We start from the raw sequence: 19,145 nt of genomic DNA, 5'->3' as shown, positions 1-19,145 counted from the left end.
AGTCTTGGTTCCCCTTTTGTCTCTTGTCCGGTTGTCATCGTTGTTCCCTACCCGGTCTAATTGATATTTCCTGCTGTTCCATATCTCGTGTCCCCTGGTTAATAGTTTGTTTGTTTGTTTTTTTCCTTTTTGTTTTCAGCTTTTATTGAAATAAAGCTCGCTTTTAGTTCAAACACCATACCTGCCTCCTCCATTCGTTCTGTGCTTGGGTCCTTTTCCCCCACACCGTGAAAATTGGCCCCTCAAAGAGTTGCAATTTCATTAACTGATTTAAAGGTGCCATAGAATGCATCAATCTGGTATTTTAAATTGTTCTCTGATGTCTACAAAGAAGGTATATAACTTCGGTTGATCCAAAACATGTCCAGATGTGGTTTTACAGGCTCATTTACAAACCTATGATTCGGTCCTAGAATGAAACAAGCTGAATTGCCTTATTTGGGGGCTCATTTAAATAATTATGACGACCTCTGCTCTGATTGGCTGGTTTACAAGGAGCAACCCATGGCTGCCTCAGAGCCCACAGAAGCAGGTGAAGTTCGTGAAACTGTGAGAGATGAACCATGGAGGCTATTGGCATCCAACCTTACATGTTTGAGCGTTTAACGAGGAGGAAACGATGAATTTGAAGAAACGTCAGCTGGTCGGAGATTGGAGAGCAACGTTACTGGAGGGGTACGTTTTAGCGTTAGTGTTTCCAGCAGCTGGATTATGCAAATGTTGGGCCTGGACTACCGTATGTTATGTAACACACAGGGATTGTTGTAATTGGCCCGTTTTACCGCTGTGATATGCATATTCATGATTTGCACGTGAAGAAGGAAACAATGGGGTTTGAGGTTCACAGTATGTCAGTTCAATGTACCGAACTCTCCTTCTTCAACTATGCCAAGGTAAATACAGTTTTCCATTCTATGGGACCTTTAAGATAACAAGAATTAGCACTCAAACTTCAGCATTTTTCTTTCCTGCGTTTACAAATGTTTTGGGACTTAACTTCCATTAGTGACCAGAAGCCTGTACCACAAAGCCTGTTCAACATACCCTGGATATGTTTGAGTTGTCTAAACCTAACAAACGCGATCTCGCTAATAGGTCCTACTACGCTGGTTATCAACTCGATCAACCCAGGGTTTCTCTGTCCGGCGTGAGCGTGTTGACGTGAAAGGGCCAGGGTTAGTAACATTTGACCAATCACAAACCCGGAGAAGCGTACTGAGCGGAGCGTCATGAATGAAGAGTAAACTATCACGTTAGACAAAGAAGAAGTTCAACTTTAAACATACATTAAACTTACGAATTAAACATTTGGTCCATGATAAAACCAACATAGGTGCAGCTGGAGGTGCAGGAAGAACAGCTGGTAAAAAACTACCGACTGTTTGAATGCGTAAATTGACAGGTTTACAATATCACTGCCCCCCCCATCTAACACACGAATGGAACTGACACTTTAATTACACTTGAGTGTTTCGTCAACTTAATGTGTTGTTGTGCATACAGTATGTGGCACTGTAATTGTTGCACGGCCAGATACGGCTCGAGGAATTGACACATATTTTGATGTGATTGATGACTTGATTTGAATGATAAATGCGACACATCCACGTCTGCACCTTCAGTTCCGTGGACTGTACGCAATGCTCTGAGTTACTTTGCTCCGGATACTACTGTTGTGGCAGATATTCAAGTAAGCTTGCTTGCTGCAAATGTAATAATAGTCTAATCGCTCTGAAGATGGGCAGTGATTCTATTCCTTTTCATGTTCACATAGTCAACAAGTTTGCCGTCCGTCGTTCCTGCGTGTGGCAGTTTAAACTGTATTTCCTTTATCCTGTAGTATGTATAGAGCTCCTGCGGTCACGTGACTTTTGGTTGGGAGCCACCATTTTGGCAGTCAACATGACCACCGGTGCCAGTGTTTTCTTACCGAGCGAGTATACTTCTCATTTTAATTCAAGTGAAATTCGGCTTTATAGTACAAAATTAGAGAGATTAAATATAAGCGACCCATATAATTCACCCGGTGTGCTTTTCAAGAGCATAACCTCCTGCTCTGAAGACGATGTACCCGACTTGCGCTACGCAGACATCCACAGCTATCTTGTAAGCTTTCCATCAGTGTACTCAGGAGACTCCCTCAGAGCGTACAAAAGCTTGGAGGCTTACAAATGGTGTCAGTCCGGCTTCGTAAACAACATTCAACTGTGGAGTCTTACATCCAAAAACTTCGGCATCATCACTGCAAGGGTAAGTATTAAATTATTCCAGTTTGATAGGCAGTGTCACGTTAGCATTGTTTGTTTATTAGCTTGGCTAGCTAATAATAATAAGGTAATCGAAAATTGAGGGGATAAAATCCGGACTCAACGGATTATCACTCTTTCTCCCTACAAAATAAGAAGGAATATTTCAACACGGGTTTGTTTACCACTAGCTTGCTACAAGCTAACTTGCTAACTGGCTAGGCTGCGCCAGAGCCACACTTGTTGAGTTAAAAAGGGACATCACAGTGTCCGTTAGCTATAATAACTGGGTGCTACTTCTTAAATTAAACTAATTAAATTTAATTAAACTGACCAGAAACTTTTTGTAGCATTGTACTGTATTCCTTCACCCACCTGATATGAAGTGATCACTGCATAAGCGAAAGCCAACGGCCGGGGGGTCCCATCTTTCAGTCTTTTTCTGAAGGCTCCTGGCTCTTTTAATCGCTCCAATCCACTTCTCCCTCCTCTCCGCGTCTTTAGGAATGCGATAATACGATACACCTTTCTTTTTCCCACGCCTATTTGTGCAACCTGGTGCACAGCAGTTATCCACCATCCTTGACAGTCTGCCAGTGCCTGTCAATTTACTGCCGCGATGACTGCCAAAATGGCTGCCCCTGTCGTATCTCGTCACGTGACCAGCATATATGACATCATCTGCAGGAGCTCTATAGCTTTAAACTCCACACTGAGCTCTGATTGGTCAGCAGACGGGGCTTTCATGGGGCTTTCATGGAGTTGATCTCTTATCTGGAACACAACCTGCTCTGGAGCAGGTTAGGTGTTCAGCATAAGTTACCATGGAGATCTACCCCGGTAAGAAGTAAACCAGCGTCGTAGGACCGAAAACCCAGAGTTAACCCTGAAGTTACCTCGGTAACCCCAAATCCTGCTTCGTGGTACAGGCCTCTTGTTCTGCCTTTGCAGATGAAAAAGTTAAAAGTAATAAGTTAAGTTAAAATTCATCAGTTCATACGTAGATTTAAAAAGTGTATGTTCTTGGTTGTAAGAAACTGCGTCAGAGTGAGTGGTCTTTTCTTTGGTCTCGAGAAACCGCATCGTAGTGAGCGCTCAGTGCGTTAGCAGCAGCTATGTAACCAGCGCGGTTGTTCTCCTCATTACATGCTCAGGAGAGCTGAGGCACGCACAGACAGATAAGCAGACTGTTAAAATCATATTGTCAAAGGTTACAAACGCTTTTGCCTTGGAGAATATTTGTCTGTAAGTATTATAAGTGGTCAAATGTGTATTTTATATCAAGACCTACTTGTTGTGTTTTTATGAGTATAGCCTACTCCGCTAACGTTAGCTCATGCTGAGATGCTATTTTGTGTTAACATGCTAACTCTTCTCAGTTTGTTCATTTGTGGAGGCTAATTGAAATGTACTCATTCTATGCCAACTCACACTGTGTTTTAAGTAAGTAAAGTGTGTTTATTTCTGTAATCTGCAGTTTTACGGTGATGTTGGAAAAAAGAAGACTTCATTAAAGGACAAGAAAAGTCAAGCCTTGTGGTTTTTTGGAGGGCTTCTAGCTAACCGTTATCTGACTGTCTAGCCTTGCATCGGCACATGCACTGCGAGGGCAGTACAGTAAAAAGACATCACACGGCGGGCTCAAGCAGTAAACACAATATTCAGCAACATGAGTCTGCGCTCAGGAAGAAACTATCTTAAAGACTGTACCACTACACAGCAAGAAGCAGCTGGTGAAGAGCAGCTAACAGAGACTGTAGATCAAGCTACCAAGAAAAAAGAGACTCATCAAGCACGAGATGTTAAGTCTCGGTCATCTAGAGCATCTGGTAGTTACACATCAACAACGTCTTCAGCTACAAAGGCCTACGCTAAGGCGAAAGCTGCAAAGGCTGCGTTAGCCTTCGCTGAAAAAAAGAGGCTAACGTCATGAAGCAGAAAGCTGAACTTGAAGCAAACCTGCTGAAGCAAAAAGCTGGCTTTGACGCTGATCTCCATCTCCTCCAGAGTCAAAAAACTGTGGCTGCAGCTGAAGCGGAGGCTTCAGCCTTTCTGGAGGCAGAGGTCGAAAGCGGGAAGCTCAGCCAGCTTCCAGATGTCGAAGAAGAGCCCTTCAGTGCAGTTCAACGTACTAGTGAGTACGTACGTCGACACTCAGACATGTTCATACAGGAACTGCCTTACGAACCTGTCGTCGTGGGGACACATAGAATAAAACTAGATGAACAGGAAACACCTGACACTAAGCCCAGAGTTTCTCATGACATTCAGAGAAACACACAGCACGTTTACGAAGACGTGAAAAAAGAACCAGCAAGGACACTGAGTGACACTCAACCTTACGGTGCACAGTACACAGCTAACCATACAAGACAGTACGCACATGAGACTAATGGCGCACAAGACTTCGCAAGATATCTCATCAGAAAAGAAATGGTTAGTGCTGGCCTTCTGCAATATGATGACAAACCAGAAAATTATTGGTCATGGAAGGCTTCCTTTCTAAGCTCCACAAGAGACTTGAATCTTTCAGCCAGAGAAGAACTGGACCTGTTAACAAAATGGCTGGGAGCTGAATCGTCGGAGCAGGCCAAGAGAGTTCGCGCAGTGCACGTCCTCAATCCCGCCGCAGGTGTTGCGATGGTCTGGCGACGTCTCGAAGAGTGTTATGGGACTCCTGAGGTCATCGAGGACGCGCTGCTTAAAAAGATTGAGAACTTCTCAAGGCTGACCAATAAAGACACTGTTAAGCTGAGAGAGCTAAGTGACATTCTCTGTGAACTGGAGGGTGCTAAGCAAGACGGTGCACTCCCAGGGCTCTCATATTTGGATACAGCACGTGGTGTGAAACAAATAGTGGAGAAACTCCCGTATAACCTCCAAGAGAAATGGACCAGCTTCGGAAGCAAGTACAAGGAGGATTACAGAGTGGCTTTTCCTCCCTTCTCTGTCTTCTCGAGGTTCGTAGAACAGCAAGCAAAGATAAAAAACGATCCAAGCTTCGCTATAACCCCCATCAGCAGTCACGTCACTCCCAGAACAGAAAGGCCTACAAAGTACAGTGGTAGGGGGCCTGTAGCTGTACATAAAACTGACATCCCTGCAGAGTCATCAGGTTACCAAGCCAGTCCTTTTCAGAAGAAAATGGAAGAACCTGATCGTCAGTGTCCGATACATAAAAAGCCCCATCCACTGAAAAAGTGTAAGCTCTTTAGAAACAAAACTCTAGAAGAGCGCAAGTCATACCTCAGAGAGAATTACATCTGCTACAGATGTTGTGGGTCTACTCAACACATGGCCAAAGACTGTAAAATGACTGTCAAGTGTTCTGAGTGTAGCAGTGACAAACACATCACAGCTCTGCACCCCGGTCCTCCTCTTCTGACCATGCAGAGTGCAGCTGACGACAGAAACGAAAGCGGGGAGCAGAGCGAAAGCCGACCTTCTTCTGTCAACTCAAAATGTACAGAGGTTTGTGGGAATGCAGACGGTGCACGCTCTTGTTCAAAGATCTGCTTGGTGAAAGCATATCCTGAAGGGAGAAAGGAGGAATCAATCAACATGTATGCAGTGCTAGACGAACAAAGCAATAAGTCCCTAGCCAAGACAGAGTTCTTCAGTCTCTTCAGAGTAAAAACTAGCTCTGCCCCTTACACTCTCAAAACCTGTGCTGGGAAGTTAGAGACGTCTGGCAGGAGAGCTACTAACTTCGTCATTGAGTCCATGGACGGAAAAGTAAAGCTTGCCCTACCTCCCTTAATAGAGTGTGACATGGTGCCTGACGACAGGACAGAAATCCCGTCCCCAGAGGACGCACACTATCACCCCCATCTACGGTCAGTGGCTGGTAAAATCACGCCTGTGGACCACAACGCACCTATCCTCTTGCTCTTAGGGAGGGACATCCTAAGCGTACACAAGGTACGTGAGCAAATCAACGGGCCCCAGGACGCACCTTACGCTCAGAGGTTAGACCTAGGCTGGGTCATTGTGGGAGAAGTGTGCTTGGGCTCAGTTCATAAGCCATCAAAAGTGAACGTCTACAGAACAAACGTATTGAACAACGGCCGCACGTCCTACCTACAGCCATGTCCAAACAGTATCCACGTGAAGGAAGACTACGGTGGTATGGCTCCTCATCACAGCACGACCTTACCAGCAGGTGACGTAAACACAAGTCTCCATGTGGACACAGACAACTTGGGGTCTTCTGTGTTCGACAGGTCCAAGGATGACAACAAGCTAGCGCTGTCCATAGAAGACAAAGCCTTCCTAGCTATCATGGACACAGACGTCTATCAAAATGAAGAAAATAGCTGGGTGGCTCCTTTACCATTCCGAGCTCCCAGGCGACGCCTTCCAAGCAACAGGCAGCAAGCCTTGAAACGCCTCTGCTCACTTCGGCGAACCCTGGAGAAAAAGCCGGAAACAAGAGAGCATTACATCAAGTTTATGCAGAAAATGCTGGACAGTGACCAAGCCGAGCTTGCTCCAGCTCTGGACAAAGAGAAAGAACACTGGTATTTACCAACCTTTGGTGTGTATCACCCGAAGAAACCTACCCAGATACGTGTAGTTTTCGACTCAAGCGCCGAGTGTGATGGAACCTCACTCAACAACGTCCTCCTGAGTGGACCGGATTTGAATAACACTCTGCTAGGAGTTCTTCTGCGGTTCCGTAAAGAACGCGTGGCTCTTACAGCAGACGTGGAACAAATGTTTTATTGTTTCGTCGTCCGAGAAGAGGACAGAGACTATCTACGGTACCTCTGTTATGAAGACAATGACATTGACAAGAATGTGACCGAGTACAGGATGAAGGTCCATGTTTTTGGAAACAGCCCTTCACCTGCGGTGGCCATATACTGCATGAGACGAGCAGCGCAGAAAGGTGAACAAGAACATGGTTCTGACGCAAGACAGTTCGTTGAGAGGCAGTTTTACGTCGATGATGGTCTCATGTCTGTCGCCACACCAGAAGAGGCGATAGATCTCCTCACACGAACCAGAGAAATGTTGGCAGAATCCAACCTGCGACTGCACAAGCTGGCGTCGAACAGTAGCCAGGTGATGGAAGCGTTTCCGGTCGAGGACCGAGCCAAAGATCTCAAGGATCTGGATCTCGGAGTGGATCCCCTCCCTCTTCAGAGGAGTCTAGGCCTCTCCTGGAACTTGGAATCAGACAGCTTCACTTACCTGGTGTCACGCGAAGAAAAGCCATACACGCGAAGAGGTGTGTTGTCTACGGTCAACAGTCTGTATGACCCCTTGGGCTTCGTAGCTCCTATTACCATGCAAGGAAAAGCGCTTCTCCGGGAGTTGTCATCTCAGCAGAGTGAGTGGGATGCTCCTCTCCCTCCACAAATGGAGGCAGAGTGGAACTCGTGGAGAGACTCTTTGAAAGCTCTGGAAGACCTGCACATAAGGAGATGCTACATACCAGTTTCGCTGTCTTCAACACAGACAAAAGAACTGTGTATCTTCTCAGACGCTTCCACAGTAGCCATAGGAGCAGTGACTTACATGAGAGCTACAGACGCCGAGGGACAGTATCACGTTGGGTTTGTCATGGGGAAATCAAAGTTAGCTCCTCGGCCCGCTCACACCATTCCACGTTTGGAGCTCTGCGCAGCTGTGCTGGCTGTTGAGCTGTACGAGCTGATCAGTGATGAGATGGACGTGGAAGTGGACACTGTCAAGTTCTTCACGGACAGTAAGATCGTTCTTGGCTACATTCATAACTGTACAAGAAGATTTTTCCTCTATGTCTCCAACCGGGTAACTCGGATCAGACGATCTACACACCCCAGTCAGTGGCACTATGTGCCGACGGATCTGAATCCCGCTGATCATGCGACAAGGTTCATGCCAGCACGCCAACTCCAGCAGAGCAGCTGGCTGTCAGGTCCAGCTTTTCTCTATCAAAACAAAGCAGCGGAGATATCCGATTCTAGTGTCTTCGCCCTCATTGAGCCTGAAGTGGATGAGGAGATTCGTCCGGAGGCTACAGTTCTGGCAACCAAGGCATCAGAGTCTCAGTTGGGCTCTCAACACTTTGAGAGATGTTCAAGCTGGAGAACACTCTATCACACCGTAGCCAGACTTATTCACGTTGCAGCATCCTTCAAAGGAAAGTCAGACAAGGATGAAAAGAAAGGATGGAAGTGTTTCGGAGACGCATCCAGCATGAGTGAGCTTCTACAAGCCAAAGCTGTGATCATCCGCTCTGTTCAGCACAGTGCCTTTAAAGAGGAATTCAAGTGTCTTGAAAGCGAACAGACCCACCCCAAGCAGAGCGCACTCAAAAGACTCAATCCAGTCGTGGACGAAGATGGTATGCTTCGTGTTGGAGGTCGTCTTTCTCATGCTGATCTCTCAAAGAAAGAAAAACATCCATTGATAATTCCACACACGCATCACATCGCTACACTTCTTGTGAGACACTTCCACGAACAAGTAACTCATCAAGGAAGACACATTACAGAAGGAGCCATAAGATCGGCTGGATACTGGATAATTGGGAGCAAGCGTCTAGTGTCTTCTGTCATTTACAAGTGCGTTACCTGTCGCAGGCTACGAGGAAGGTTGGAGAATCAGAAGATGGCCGATCTGCCTGCCGACCGACTTACTCCTGAGCCCCCATTCACCACAGTTGGCCTCGATGTCTTTGGTCCGTGGTCCGTCATGACACGTCGGACAAGAGGAGGATCGGCAGACAGCAAACGCTGGGCTGTGTTGTTTACATGCATGTCGACCAGAGCAGTACATATCGAGCTAATCGAAACCATGTCAACCGACAGCTTTATCAACGCTCTCCGGAGGTTTTTTGCGGTTCGAGGTCCAGCAAAACATCTGCGGTCAGACAGAGGGACCAATTTTGTGGGAGCTTGTGGAGAACTGGGTATAAGCACAGAAGACACAACAATCAAGAAGTACCTCCAGGAGAAAGGCTGCTCCTGGGTGTTTAATCCCCCTCATGCTTCCCACATGGGCGGCTCCTGGGAAAGGCTCATCGGGGTTGCCAGGCGCATCCTGGATGCGATGTTGCTTCAGGCAGGACCAACACGTCTCACTCATGAAGTCCTGAGTACTTTCATGGCAGAAGTCATGGCAATCATGAACGCGAGACCTCTTGTTGCCATATCCACAGACCCGGATATGCCTATGGTGCTCACCCCAGCGACACTCCTTACTCAAAAGATGAGTGCAGTTTCAGCCCCCAGTGGAAACTTCGACACAGCTCAGTTGTACAGCAAGCAGTGGAAACACGTTCAGTGTCTTGCTGACACGTTTTGGAAGAGATGGAAGGGAGAGTATCTGTCTACGCTACAGAGCCGCAGGAAGTGGACAGAGGACAAACCAAATGTGAAAGAAGGAGATGTCGTCTTGCTGAAAGACAGCCAAGTCAGCAGGAACGAATGGCCTATGGGTCTAGTCGTGAAGACTTTGCCAAGCAGTGATAACAGAGTCCGCAAAGTCGAAGTGCGGATTGTGAAAGATGGGACAAATAAGGTGTTCTTAAGGCCGGTCTCGGAGATCGTAGTCCTTCTTTCAGAGACTTAATGTGTGTTGTTTTCAGAAAGCATTCCGCTTTAAAATTTGTGTGTATCTGGAGTGATATAATGTAATCATATCAAGCGGGGAGTGTTCTGCCTTTGCAGATGAAAAAGTTAAAAGTAATAAGTTAAGTTAAAATTCATCAGTTCATACGTAGATTTAAAAAGTGTATGTTCTTGGTTGTAAGAAACTGCGTCAGAGTGAGTGGTCTTTTCTTTGGTCTCGAGAAACCGCATCGTAGTGAGCGCTCAGTGCGTTAGCAGCAGCTATGTAACCAGCGCGGTTGTTCTCCTCATTACATGCTCAGGAGAGCTGAGGCACGCACAGACAGATAAGCAGACTGTTAAAATCATATTGTCAAAGGTTACAAACGCTTTTGCCTTGGAGAATATTTGTCTGTAAGTATTATAAGTGGTCAAATGTGTATTTTATATCAAGACCTACTTGTTGTGTTTTTATGAGTATAGCCTACTCTGCTAACGTTAGCTCATGCTGAGATGCTATTTTGTGTTAACATGCTAACTCTTCTCAGTTTGTTCATTTGTGGAGGCTAATTGAAATGTACTCATTCTATGCCAACTCACACTGTGTTTTAAGTAAGTAAAGTGTGTTTATTTCTGTAATCTGCAGTTTTACGGTGATGTTGGAAAAAAGAAGACTTCATTAAAGGACAAGAAAAGTCAAGCCTTGTGGTTTTTTGGAGGGCTTCTAGCTAACCGTTATCTGACTGTCTAGCCTTGCATCGGCACATGCACTGCGAGGGCAGTACACCTCTCAAGTTCATGAAAGCTTTTTTCTGGGATATGTTTATAGGTGAGGGATTCAATATTTTAAATTCTTCTTTATCGAGGTCTTTATAATGCTATAGTTTATCTGACAGTTATTGTTACTGGTTACTCTATAAATTAGGCTGTTACAAAAAAGCTAATAAATGTTATGGAATATTTTGCTTAGGTGTTTAACCTTTGACCTAGTTCATCATTTTCTCTTTCCTCTGTCTATCTTGCCATGGCATCGTTCTTCGGCCTTGGATGTGCTGTTATCTTCATTGAGGGGCAGCCTGGGCTTCCGAAGCCTTGTTGTTCCCACAGTGGGTACAAGCTCATGCTGACCTAAGATTGACTTTATTATTTAGGGACAGATGCTCCGGTAAACACCTTGTTTGTGACCTAGATGACAGTTTTAGTTAGACGTATTGTCCGCGCCTGTTTAGTCTGGCGCTTGAAGAATGTTGATTACCCATTCGGAACTAGTTAAACGCTCTTCCTATTTTTGAGATATTCAGAATTGGTTTGGCAACCGCTGTGGCAACTCGTGTCTGCAGTAAATGTCTTGTCAATTCTCCGGCCGCAACTCCAAATAAATCCATCAGTGTTTTGTCATCAAGTTCCTGCTCTCCCCTGTCTCTCTGGGTTTCGTCTCCATTGCTTCAGAAGTTTCCACCACAATAAGAACGACAATCACTTGACTGCAAAAACGAAATGTAACTTAAGCATTAATGCCTCAGTGTCAATGTAACTATTACTAACAATCATGTGTGATGGAAGTTCCACTTTAAACTTAAAAAGTGTCTTGGAAATAAATCATTCAACATGGAAGAGCCAAAAAGAGGAAACACACACAGGAATATATTGTTTGAATAAAACATTCCTTTAGAAATAACAATGTTGTCCAATAGAGGGACCTCCAACATTTCCTTATTTTGACTGAAACTAAGTCTCTCAATCATATTGAATTCTAATGCAATACTTTTGTATTCCCCTCCGATAGAGTTTTAGTATAATTGAGGCCTCACATCATCGTTATCTTTCAACTTCTTTATATTTTACTAAGACTTATGGCATGGTGACCACACAATGCTTCTTATTCTATATCTCAGGATACATGAAGAACCATCCAAACAATAATTCAGTATCACAAAACTCACTTCTAATAAGGCTTTACATAACCTTACCCCTACATATATCAGTGACTGTCTTTCATTTGACAAACAATGACACTCAGACCCTCCAATGTCTTTCTTTGAGAAATATCCAGAGTATTTTACAAGAAATCTGGGGAGGTTGCTTTCTGTTTTTATGGCCCCAGACTGTGGAACAGCCTTCCATTGGATCTTAAAATAGCAAACTGAGAAAATTAAAAACCTTTCTTTTTCATTTGGCTTTCAATTTGGGGTAATTTGAGTGGTATCACTGTTTTTGTATGGTTCTGTGATATAAATCTTTCTGTTTGTTTCTAACTTGTTTTTAATTATGTTCCTCACTCTTTGTTTTGATTCTCATTTTACTCTGTAAAGCACTTTGGTCTGCATCTTGGATGAAAGGTGCTATATAAATAAAGTGTATTATTATAAAGCAAACACTGATTCCCCTCTATTTTTCAGATGTTGCATGTGAATCCTTCAAGGACCCTCACAGGTCCCTTTCAATATTCTGAGAAGCATGGCACTATATAAATACCTTGTTTTTTCTATAAGGGAAACATGTGTTCACTTTAGGTTAAAGACACACAGTGCTTTGTCTTTGCAGCTTGCGTTTCTGTAAACTCCAGGTTCGTGGCACAGGAGGCAACGGGGAACATTTACTGCAGAGGGGATGGAGGAGTGTTTTTATCAGCTTAAATCACAGAAAGGTTTGGTGAGAAAAGGGTATTTTACAAGGGGAGTTCATCAGATAAGAGTTGAACTTTATTTCCTGAAGGAATTCCAGTCTAGGGTGTCTGGTCACAGATCATCAAAAAAGAGAAGCGGAGGAAGGGGAAAATATTCGTAGTCTTCGCAATGTGGACATTTTAAAGTAACAAACCTTCGAGGGGGGAAAAGGAGCAATAAGTCTGCAATTGCCAGTTGCAAAGAGTGGTGAAGTAAAATGATGAAGGCTTAATCTTCACCTTAACTGAAGACAGTTTATATATTATTCAACAAACATCTTGCGGTGAATGAGTTAACTGTTGAAGTCTTTTTTGTGTCTAAACAAAGAAAGTCCTTTCGATGAGGTTCCACATATATTTCCTAATACCTTAATATCCAATTAATATGTGGCAGAGAGCAGTCATGAAGCCGAAAAATATCTTCCCAGCTCAGAAGCCCAGAACTTAATTGCCTTTAAATGTTACATTTCAGACCTGTGGAATGAACAAATGTGATACTTTTAAGTATTCCTTAATGGCAACCTTGATAGTGAAAGACAAAGCATGTCTCTGTATATCTGATCTTTTTCATCTGCAGACTGCAAACCCATTGTTGCAGTATTGTCACACTTACTCAATGACCAGAGGCTCAAGGTTACAATTCCCATGTGAAATCAAGTCACTACACTTGCCGGCTTTGATGGACAGCAGCCATCTGTAAAAAAGATACCAAAGCAGATTTGTGTGGGTGTGCTGGTTGAGGCCACATGGGTCAGCTTCGGGTTACTTCAATGTCAGGAAGAAAACTATCCATTAGGACTCCTCCACATCTTCCATCAAAAAGCAATACCTTTGAAGAGGACAACATAAGGGGTGCTGTAATCACAGCTTGAGGCTTCTGTCCACAGTGCCACTGGATAAACAGTGAGTGCGTTTGACTGCTCGCACAAAAACTGTTTTGTATTTAAAAACCTGCAATAGTGTACTTTAACTCTGCTTCATTTATTGAAATGTATGCTTATTTGCTGTTTGCTTTTTTGCACCAGCATTGGCACCTGAGTTCCCCTCTTTCGTTCCACCCTCATGAATGACATGTTCTGGAATGACAATACATTCTGATTTGATTTGAATACCGTAAGTTACTTTGCAGATACTGCTAAATTATCGGAAATAAAACAAGTGTTCTTATTGGCAACGGGAATACATTTTAAAGAATTCCATAAAACAAATCATGTCACACAATACAATACTACTTCAGATGCTAATAAGTTTGTTCTTTAACTTGAGTAACATTTTGAATGCAGGATTTTTACATGTTACAGACTATTACATCATGGTATTTCTACTTCTAGTTAAGTACAAGATAAGAGTACTTTTTCAACCAATGCTCACACATTTCAATGTATTTATTTACCGAAAACACATACCGTTTTGCGCGGAACTTAAATTGTGTGTCCCGTTTTCAGGTGGTGGACTGAGGTCGGTGGAACTTTTGTCCGAGACTATTTTGAATCCGTGTGGAAGTGCAGGGGGAATCATGAAGCATGGAGATCTGATTGTCCAAAGAGAGAAAGTGGGATTAAAATAATAAAGAATAGGGCCAAGAAAACAATACATGAAGAAAAAGAAGCAAAGAAAGCGAAGAGTCTAGGAATGTAGGTGGTAGGAGTCAAGAGGATCATTATTTGTGTAAGGACAAGACTAAGTTCTTGGCGTTTCTGGCCATGGTGATCAACTGTGCTGCTGAGGCAGAAAGAAAGTCAGAGAGAATTGAAATCATTGTGGGAGTTAGTGGAGAGGAAGTGCAGGGTCTGCTGAGAGAGGTATTCATGCCATCTTGAACAATGATATTAGTTCTCATTTGAAATAAAAGTATAAAAAGTAGTATAGTTATAGTAGTATTTATTTATTTTTGTATTTTGGTTTTTGTTGTTTGTTTTGGAAAATGCAGTTTATAATGTATCCAGTAGTGGGCGGTAATGCAACGTTTTGGATGCCATCCGCCCCTAAAAACCCCTAAGAGAAGAAGAATCAGAAGAATCCGTGTGGAAACAAACAGCTGATATCAGTTGGAGCTTAACCACGAGTAAACCAGTTTAATTCATCTGTCAGTATAATAATGTTTTAGAGGTGTCGCTCTTTCGCTCTGACACTGTCACTGATACTGTTTGCGGAAGGGAGAATCATTAACATCACCTCTGGATTAGCGTCACAGCTAAAGTTCTCCAATAAGATAATGAACATGTTGGGCTTGTTAACTCCACAAACTCGTAATGTTAAAGTATTTATAGAAGTGTTTAGACCAACAACCCGACATAGATGTTCCTCAGCGAGCTGTCAGTCTGATGATTATATCCGCAAGTTTATTTTAGAAAACACAGAGATAGCTGGAAAGCAGAGTCTGACCCCACAAATCAAACTAAGGCTGTTTACACCAAACTGCAGATTTTGGAGAGAAAGACCGGAGCTCTGGCCTTTTGACGACCCTTACTGGGCCATATACTGGCCAGGAGGACAGGCACTCTCAAGGTAATATAATGACACGGTTTTATGTGTGTGAGTTACTGTTATTAAGTCTCATGCAGCGTCACCTGTGTGCAGGTTTCTCCTGGATAACCCTGTGGTGTGTCGGGGTAAGACAGTTCTGGATCTGGGCAGCGGCTGTGGAGCCTCAGCCATCGCTGCGAAACTGAGTGGTGCTGCTCATGTTGTTGCAAATGACATTGACACTGGTATGCTTAGCTGTCTTCTGAGGTCATATTCTTACAATACTCTTTATCTTTGCATATAAAAGCTCACAGGATGAAGCAATTGAACAATACAATCAAAACTTGATCACTGTATTGAATGAGAAAAAATATAATTACATACAAGATATTGTGACTTAAACTGAATTATCCCTTTTCAAAAACGGTAAAAAAAAGAAAAGAAAGATGTATGCTGTCTCACCGTTTCAGGTGTCAAGCCATTGTAGGTCAAAGGTCCTATAAAGTTCATTTTCTACAAATGGGAATTTTTCCATTTAGCCTGTAACTGCTCTTAAGGTGTTAAAACCAGAAGAAATCTGTCAATGAAGGGAACAAACAAATGAGGCCCGTCCATGTAAGTTTATTAGGCTTCTGTAAATGAGGATCAAACTCAACAAGTATCTGCAAGTCACTGCTGAAGGGTTGATGCTTAGCACACAGTCAAAAAGGTATTTATGTCTCAAAGATGAAAGCATAGGGAACAATTAACAGAGTACAGTAGAAGGAAAGATAAGTAAGTTAAAACAGACAGCCAACAGTACTTGCTCAAAGGGGCTTTCCATGAAATAATTGCCTACTCGTGTCATATTACATACACATTAGAAGAAACTAATGACATCCTGGGTTATACTTCTGCTTACATCGTACGCCTGTGAATATACTGTCGGATGTTGCAATGTATTTGTGAAAGAAACCCAGAGTAAGCAAAATGATGGAAACCAAACAAAATTGCTGGAGTTTATTGTACTTAGTAGAAAGAGAATAGAAGAGCAATACAATTGGATACAAAGATGTAGTGCACGGCACTTTCAATTCTTGAGCAGAGCCTGACAACATCGCTTCCCAGGCCTTGAAAAGCAAAAGACAATGTAGCAGTCACAACTATTTTCTTGCAGGTGTGGACAAACTGCACTGGGTAACCATATTGTTATGACCATCTGAGTTGACCGGGTGGGAGCCATAACAAGATACTGCAAACTGTGAGCCACTGCAGTGTTCCCTAGAGAGACTTAAGTTTGAATGTTTGGGCTCACTAAAAGGCAGGGACTAGATTAAAAAAAAACCTGATATCTGTATTTAGTTTCCATTTTCTTACATTAAGGTATTATACAAAAGAATATGCTTCCAGCACTGCTATATTAAAGAAAGCCTAAATGTCTTTCAGATGTTTACTGTAAAACATAAAAATTGATGTAAAGTCTAATGTGGGGTGTCTTAAAAACCAACAAGACTAAATTCACAGCCATCATATAAAAGTAGTTTTAAGTCGGACATATTCACAGTAAAACAGCGAGATTTAATAAATAAAATTAATTTCAAATTTAATTCCTACTGGAAATCATGTTGTTATAATCTTTAGGAAATGATCACAGCTGACTGTTTTGATGAGAATAAGTTAGTTTTATCTCAAGCTTTCATTCCAATTATGTACATTGGATTGTTTGTGTATGTGAGATTTGTAAAGTTAGAAAAATTGTAATGTTAAAACAATCAAAATTTAAACTGTTGTCAAAAACTAAAGTAATAATAGCAATAATGTAACATAAAACCTGTGTTCTGGTCAGCTGGTGCGATAGAAGCTAAAGTGTTTTCATTTGCCTGTCTGTGTTACAGTTGCAGCCGTTGCCACCCACATGAACTCTGAGCTGAACGGCCTGGCGCCGCCTGCTTGTCTGTCCAACAACATGATTGGTTCGCAGCCTGAGGGCTTCGACCTAATCCTCTTGGGGGACATGTTCTATGAGGAGGCCCTCGCCACCAGCCTTCACAGCTGGCTGGACCGCTGCATCAAAACCCAGGGCACCAAAGTCCTGATCGGAGATCCTGGAAGAGCCCAGTTCGAGGAACACAGCATCCGACGCCTCCTGCATCAGCTGGCTGAGTTTGAGCTTCCCAGATCTGTCAGAGAGGAGAACTACGGTCTGACCTGCAGCAGTGTTTGGTGCTACCGTCCTGAACTCTGAGGACCGGAGAGGATCTTCTGTGATTAATATGCCACCTGTTCTAAACTGCCAGGACCGTGTGAGGTGTTATGTGATTACTTGTAGTAGTTTTATACACTTAGGGTCACTTGAAGATCTGTATGACCTTCAGCATTCACATCTGAAAGATTTTGATGATGTAGCATTTCACTGGTGACTACAACTACATTCTTGCGGAATACTTTGACATTCTGCAGGACAGACAAGCAGAAACTAAAACAACAAATGGAGAGCCAATCTCATCAACTTTTACGACAAGGTTTTACGATTATAACACTTCTCTGAGACACTGGAAAGGGACCAGACCCGGAGACACAGTCTTGTCTCATGAAAGAATGGGTGCTGATAGACGTTTCACACCTTCAGACCCCCATTTCCCTGCTTTCTCCTTGTCCTTATCTCCACAGTGCAATGAAAGAGAATCCTACTGACCTGCTTTGATGACATGGATTTTACTGAATTACTTTACAAGGAGATATATGACCTTACATTACATTACAGTTCATTTAGCTGACGCTTTTATCCAAAATGACTTACCATAAGTGCAATAAACATAGAGAATCAAACTCCGAACAACAAGGAATATACAAATGCATGTATGGACAAACTATACGCACCTATATATGTATAAGTGTTTGTCATTTTATAACAGGTTGATTCAGTTATGTTATGGTTTAATTCCTTTTTAATTCAACTGACCAGGTTTTATTCAGTGATTGATATGAAGTGTTTGGTGCCGTTGTTTAGCTTACATAATTTCACTTTTAAATATTAAATAATAAACAATGTGAGAAGCAACCATAACTCTTATCCTTTGAAACCGACAAAGAATGAAATCAGAAGTTTCTAAAGATGGGAGGGACTTGTTAATGCAATCTAAGTTCAATGTATTGAATTATATAAGCCAAGGTTATTCAGAAAGTTTCTGAAGCAACAGGCCTAAATATACACACCATATGTTTGCAATAACTCAAATATCTTTAAAATAGTATATTTTGGGAATAAGGCTGAATCCTTAAGAGGAAAAAAGATTGTATGACTGGCCTGTCGCCTCCCAAGGTCAAAAGATCGAGACCTATGCATCCATTAATATGTTCACTGGGCAGCCTAACGCTTGAAACTTGGAATGTGTGTGTGCGGGAAGTTTCCTATATAACCTGTTCGATTCTTCACATCCATTGGGAGACAATATGCGTTTAACTGCTAGGAGCAACGTGGTGTTTTCACACATTATGCTTGTTATGTAACAATATAATATTTAACCTCATCCATTTCTATGTTTGTGTCTTAATGTGTTTCTATTGATTAATGTTGTGAGTGTTAAGGTCTCGGATCCACAACAGACTCATGACGACCTTTGGAGAACCTTGTAAGACTCCCAGAAAGTGTAAGCTCCTAGTTTTTTGTCTTAGTTCCTAATCTCAGTCTCCTTCTTCATCCTCTTTGGTCCGGCCCTCGTAATCAGCTGGTTGATCCAAACTAAGCTTTATAAAATGTCCTTACATTTTCATGACTTCCTATAAAAAAAAACTTGAGGTAAGGAAATCATAAGGGACTGCTAGCTGCTTCTAGTGCATCAAAGAATTCTGAGAGCTGGTTATCTTATGGTTGAAGAAGCATGGGAATTTATTCAAGCATACACAAATGCAGGACAAGTGAACCAATGAGTTTTATAACCCGATTCTGAAAGTTCCTCCCTGATGAAGAGTCCTCCACCCATTGCCAGTCTCATAAGGCACACTGTATGTTTACATAAGGTTAATGTTAAGAGACACATTAAGTTTCTACTGGATGTTGGACCCTAAACAAGACACTAGACCAGTTATCCCACCTAATGGTTAAGCATGTAATTCCCAGGTGTGTCAAGATCGCACAGCTAAAATCTTGGGAGCTTATACCCCAAAAATATTGTTCCTATTTACCTAAGTCAGCCACTTCTGTGTTGGTCTTGTTCTGCTTATGCTAAGTATATACCTAGTTTAAGC

The 19,145-nt window shown here is 42.7% G+C and overlaps 1 protein-coding gene and 2 long non-coding RNA genes across 4 annotated transcripts; all 3 read left to right on the top strand.

Moving 5' to 3' along the window:
* Nucleotides 1–604: 604 nt before the first annotated feature.
* Nucleotides 605–18,427, top strand: etfbkmt (electron transfer flavoprotein subunit beta lysine methyltransferase). 2 transcript variants are annotated; one of them, XM_063898853.1, is made up of 4 exons: nucleotides 605–675; nucleotides 14,877–14,960; nucleotides 15,033–15,163; nucleotides 16,793–18,427. In XM_063898853.1, exons 1-4 carry the CDS (start codon nucleotides 620–622, stop codon nucleotides 17,140–17,142), a joined length of 621 nt encoding a protein of 206 aa, XP_063754923.1. In that variant the 5' UTR covers nucleotides 605–619; the 3' UTR covers nucleotides 17,143–18,427. The 2 variants fall into 2 exon arrangements, with proteins under 2 accessions (XP_063754923.1, XP_063754915.1); XM_063898845.1 differs by lacking the exon at nucleotides 605–675 and having other exon boundaries at nucleotides 14,470–14,960.
* LOC134884043 (uncharacterized) lies at nucleotides 3,191–3,777 on the top strand. Its single transcript, XR_010168368.1, has 2 exons — nucleotides 3,191–3,491; nucleotides 3,724–3,777. It is a non-coding gene; the product is annotated as an uncharacterized LOC134884043 (long non-coding RNA).
* LOC134876053 (uncharacterized) lies at nucleotides 9,811–10,487 on the top strand. Its single transcript, XR_010167332.1, has 2 exons — nucleotides 9,811–10,201; nucleotides 10,434–10,487. It is a non-coding gene; the product is annotated as an uncharacterized LOC134876053 (long non-coding RNA).
* Nucleotides 18,428–19,145: the final 718 nt, after the last annotated feature.

Source organism: Eleginops maclovinus, chromosome 2, assembly GCF_036324505.1.
Source record: "Eleginops maclovinus isolate JMC-PN-2008 ecotype Puerto Natales chromosome 2, JC_Emac_rtc_rv5, whole genome shotgun sequence".
In the NCBI taxonomy this organism is placed as follows: domain Eukaryota; kingdom Metazoa; phylum Chordata; class Actinopteri; order Perciformes; family Eleginopidae; genus Eleginops; species Eleginops maclovinus.
This window is presented reverse-complemented; position numbering and strand designations above follow the sequence as displayed.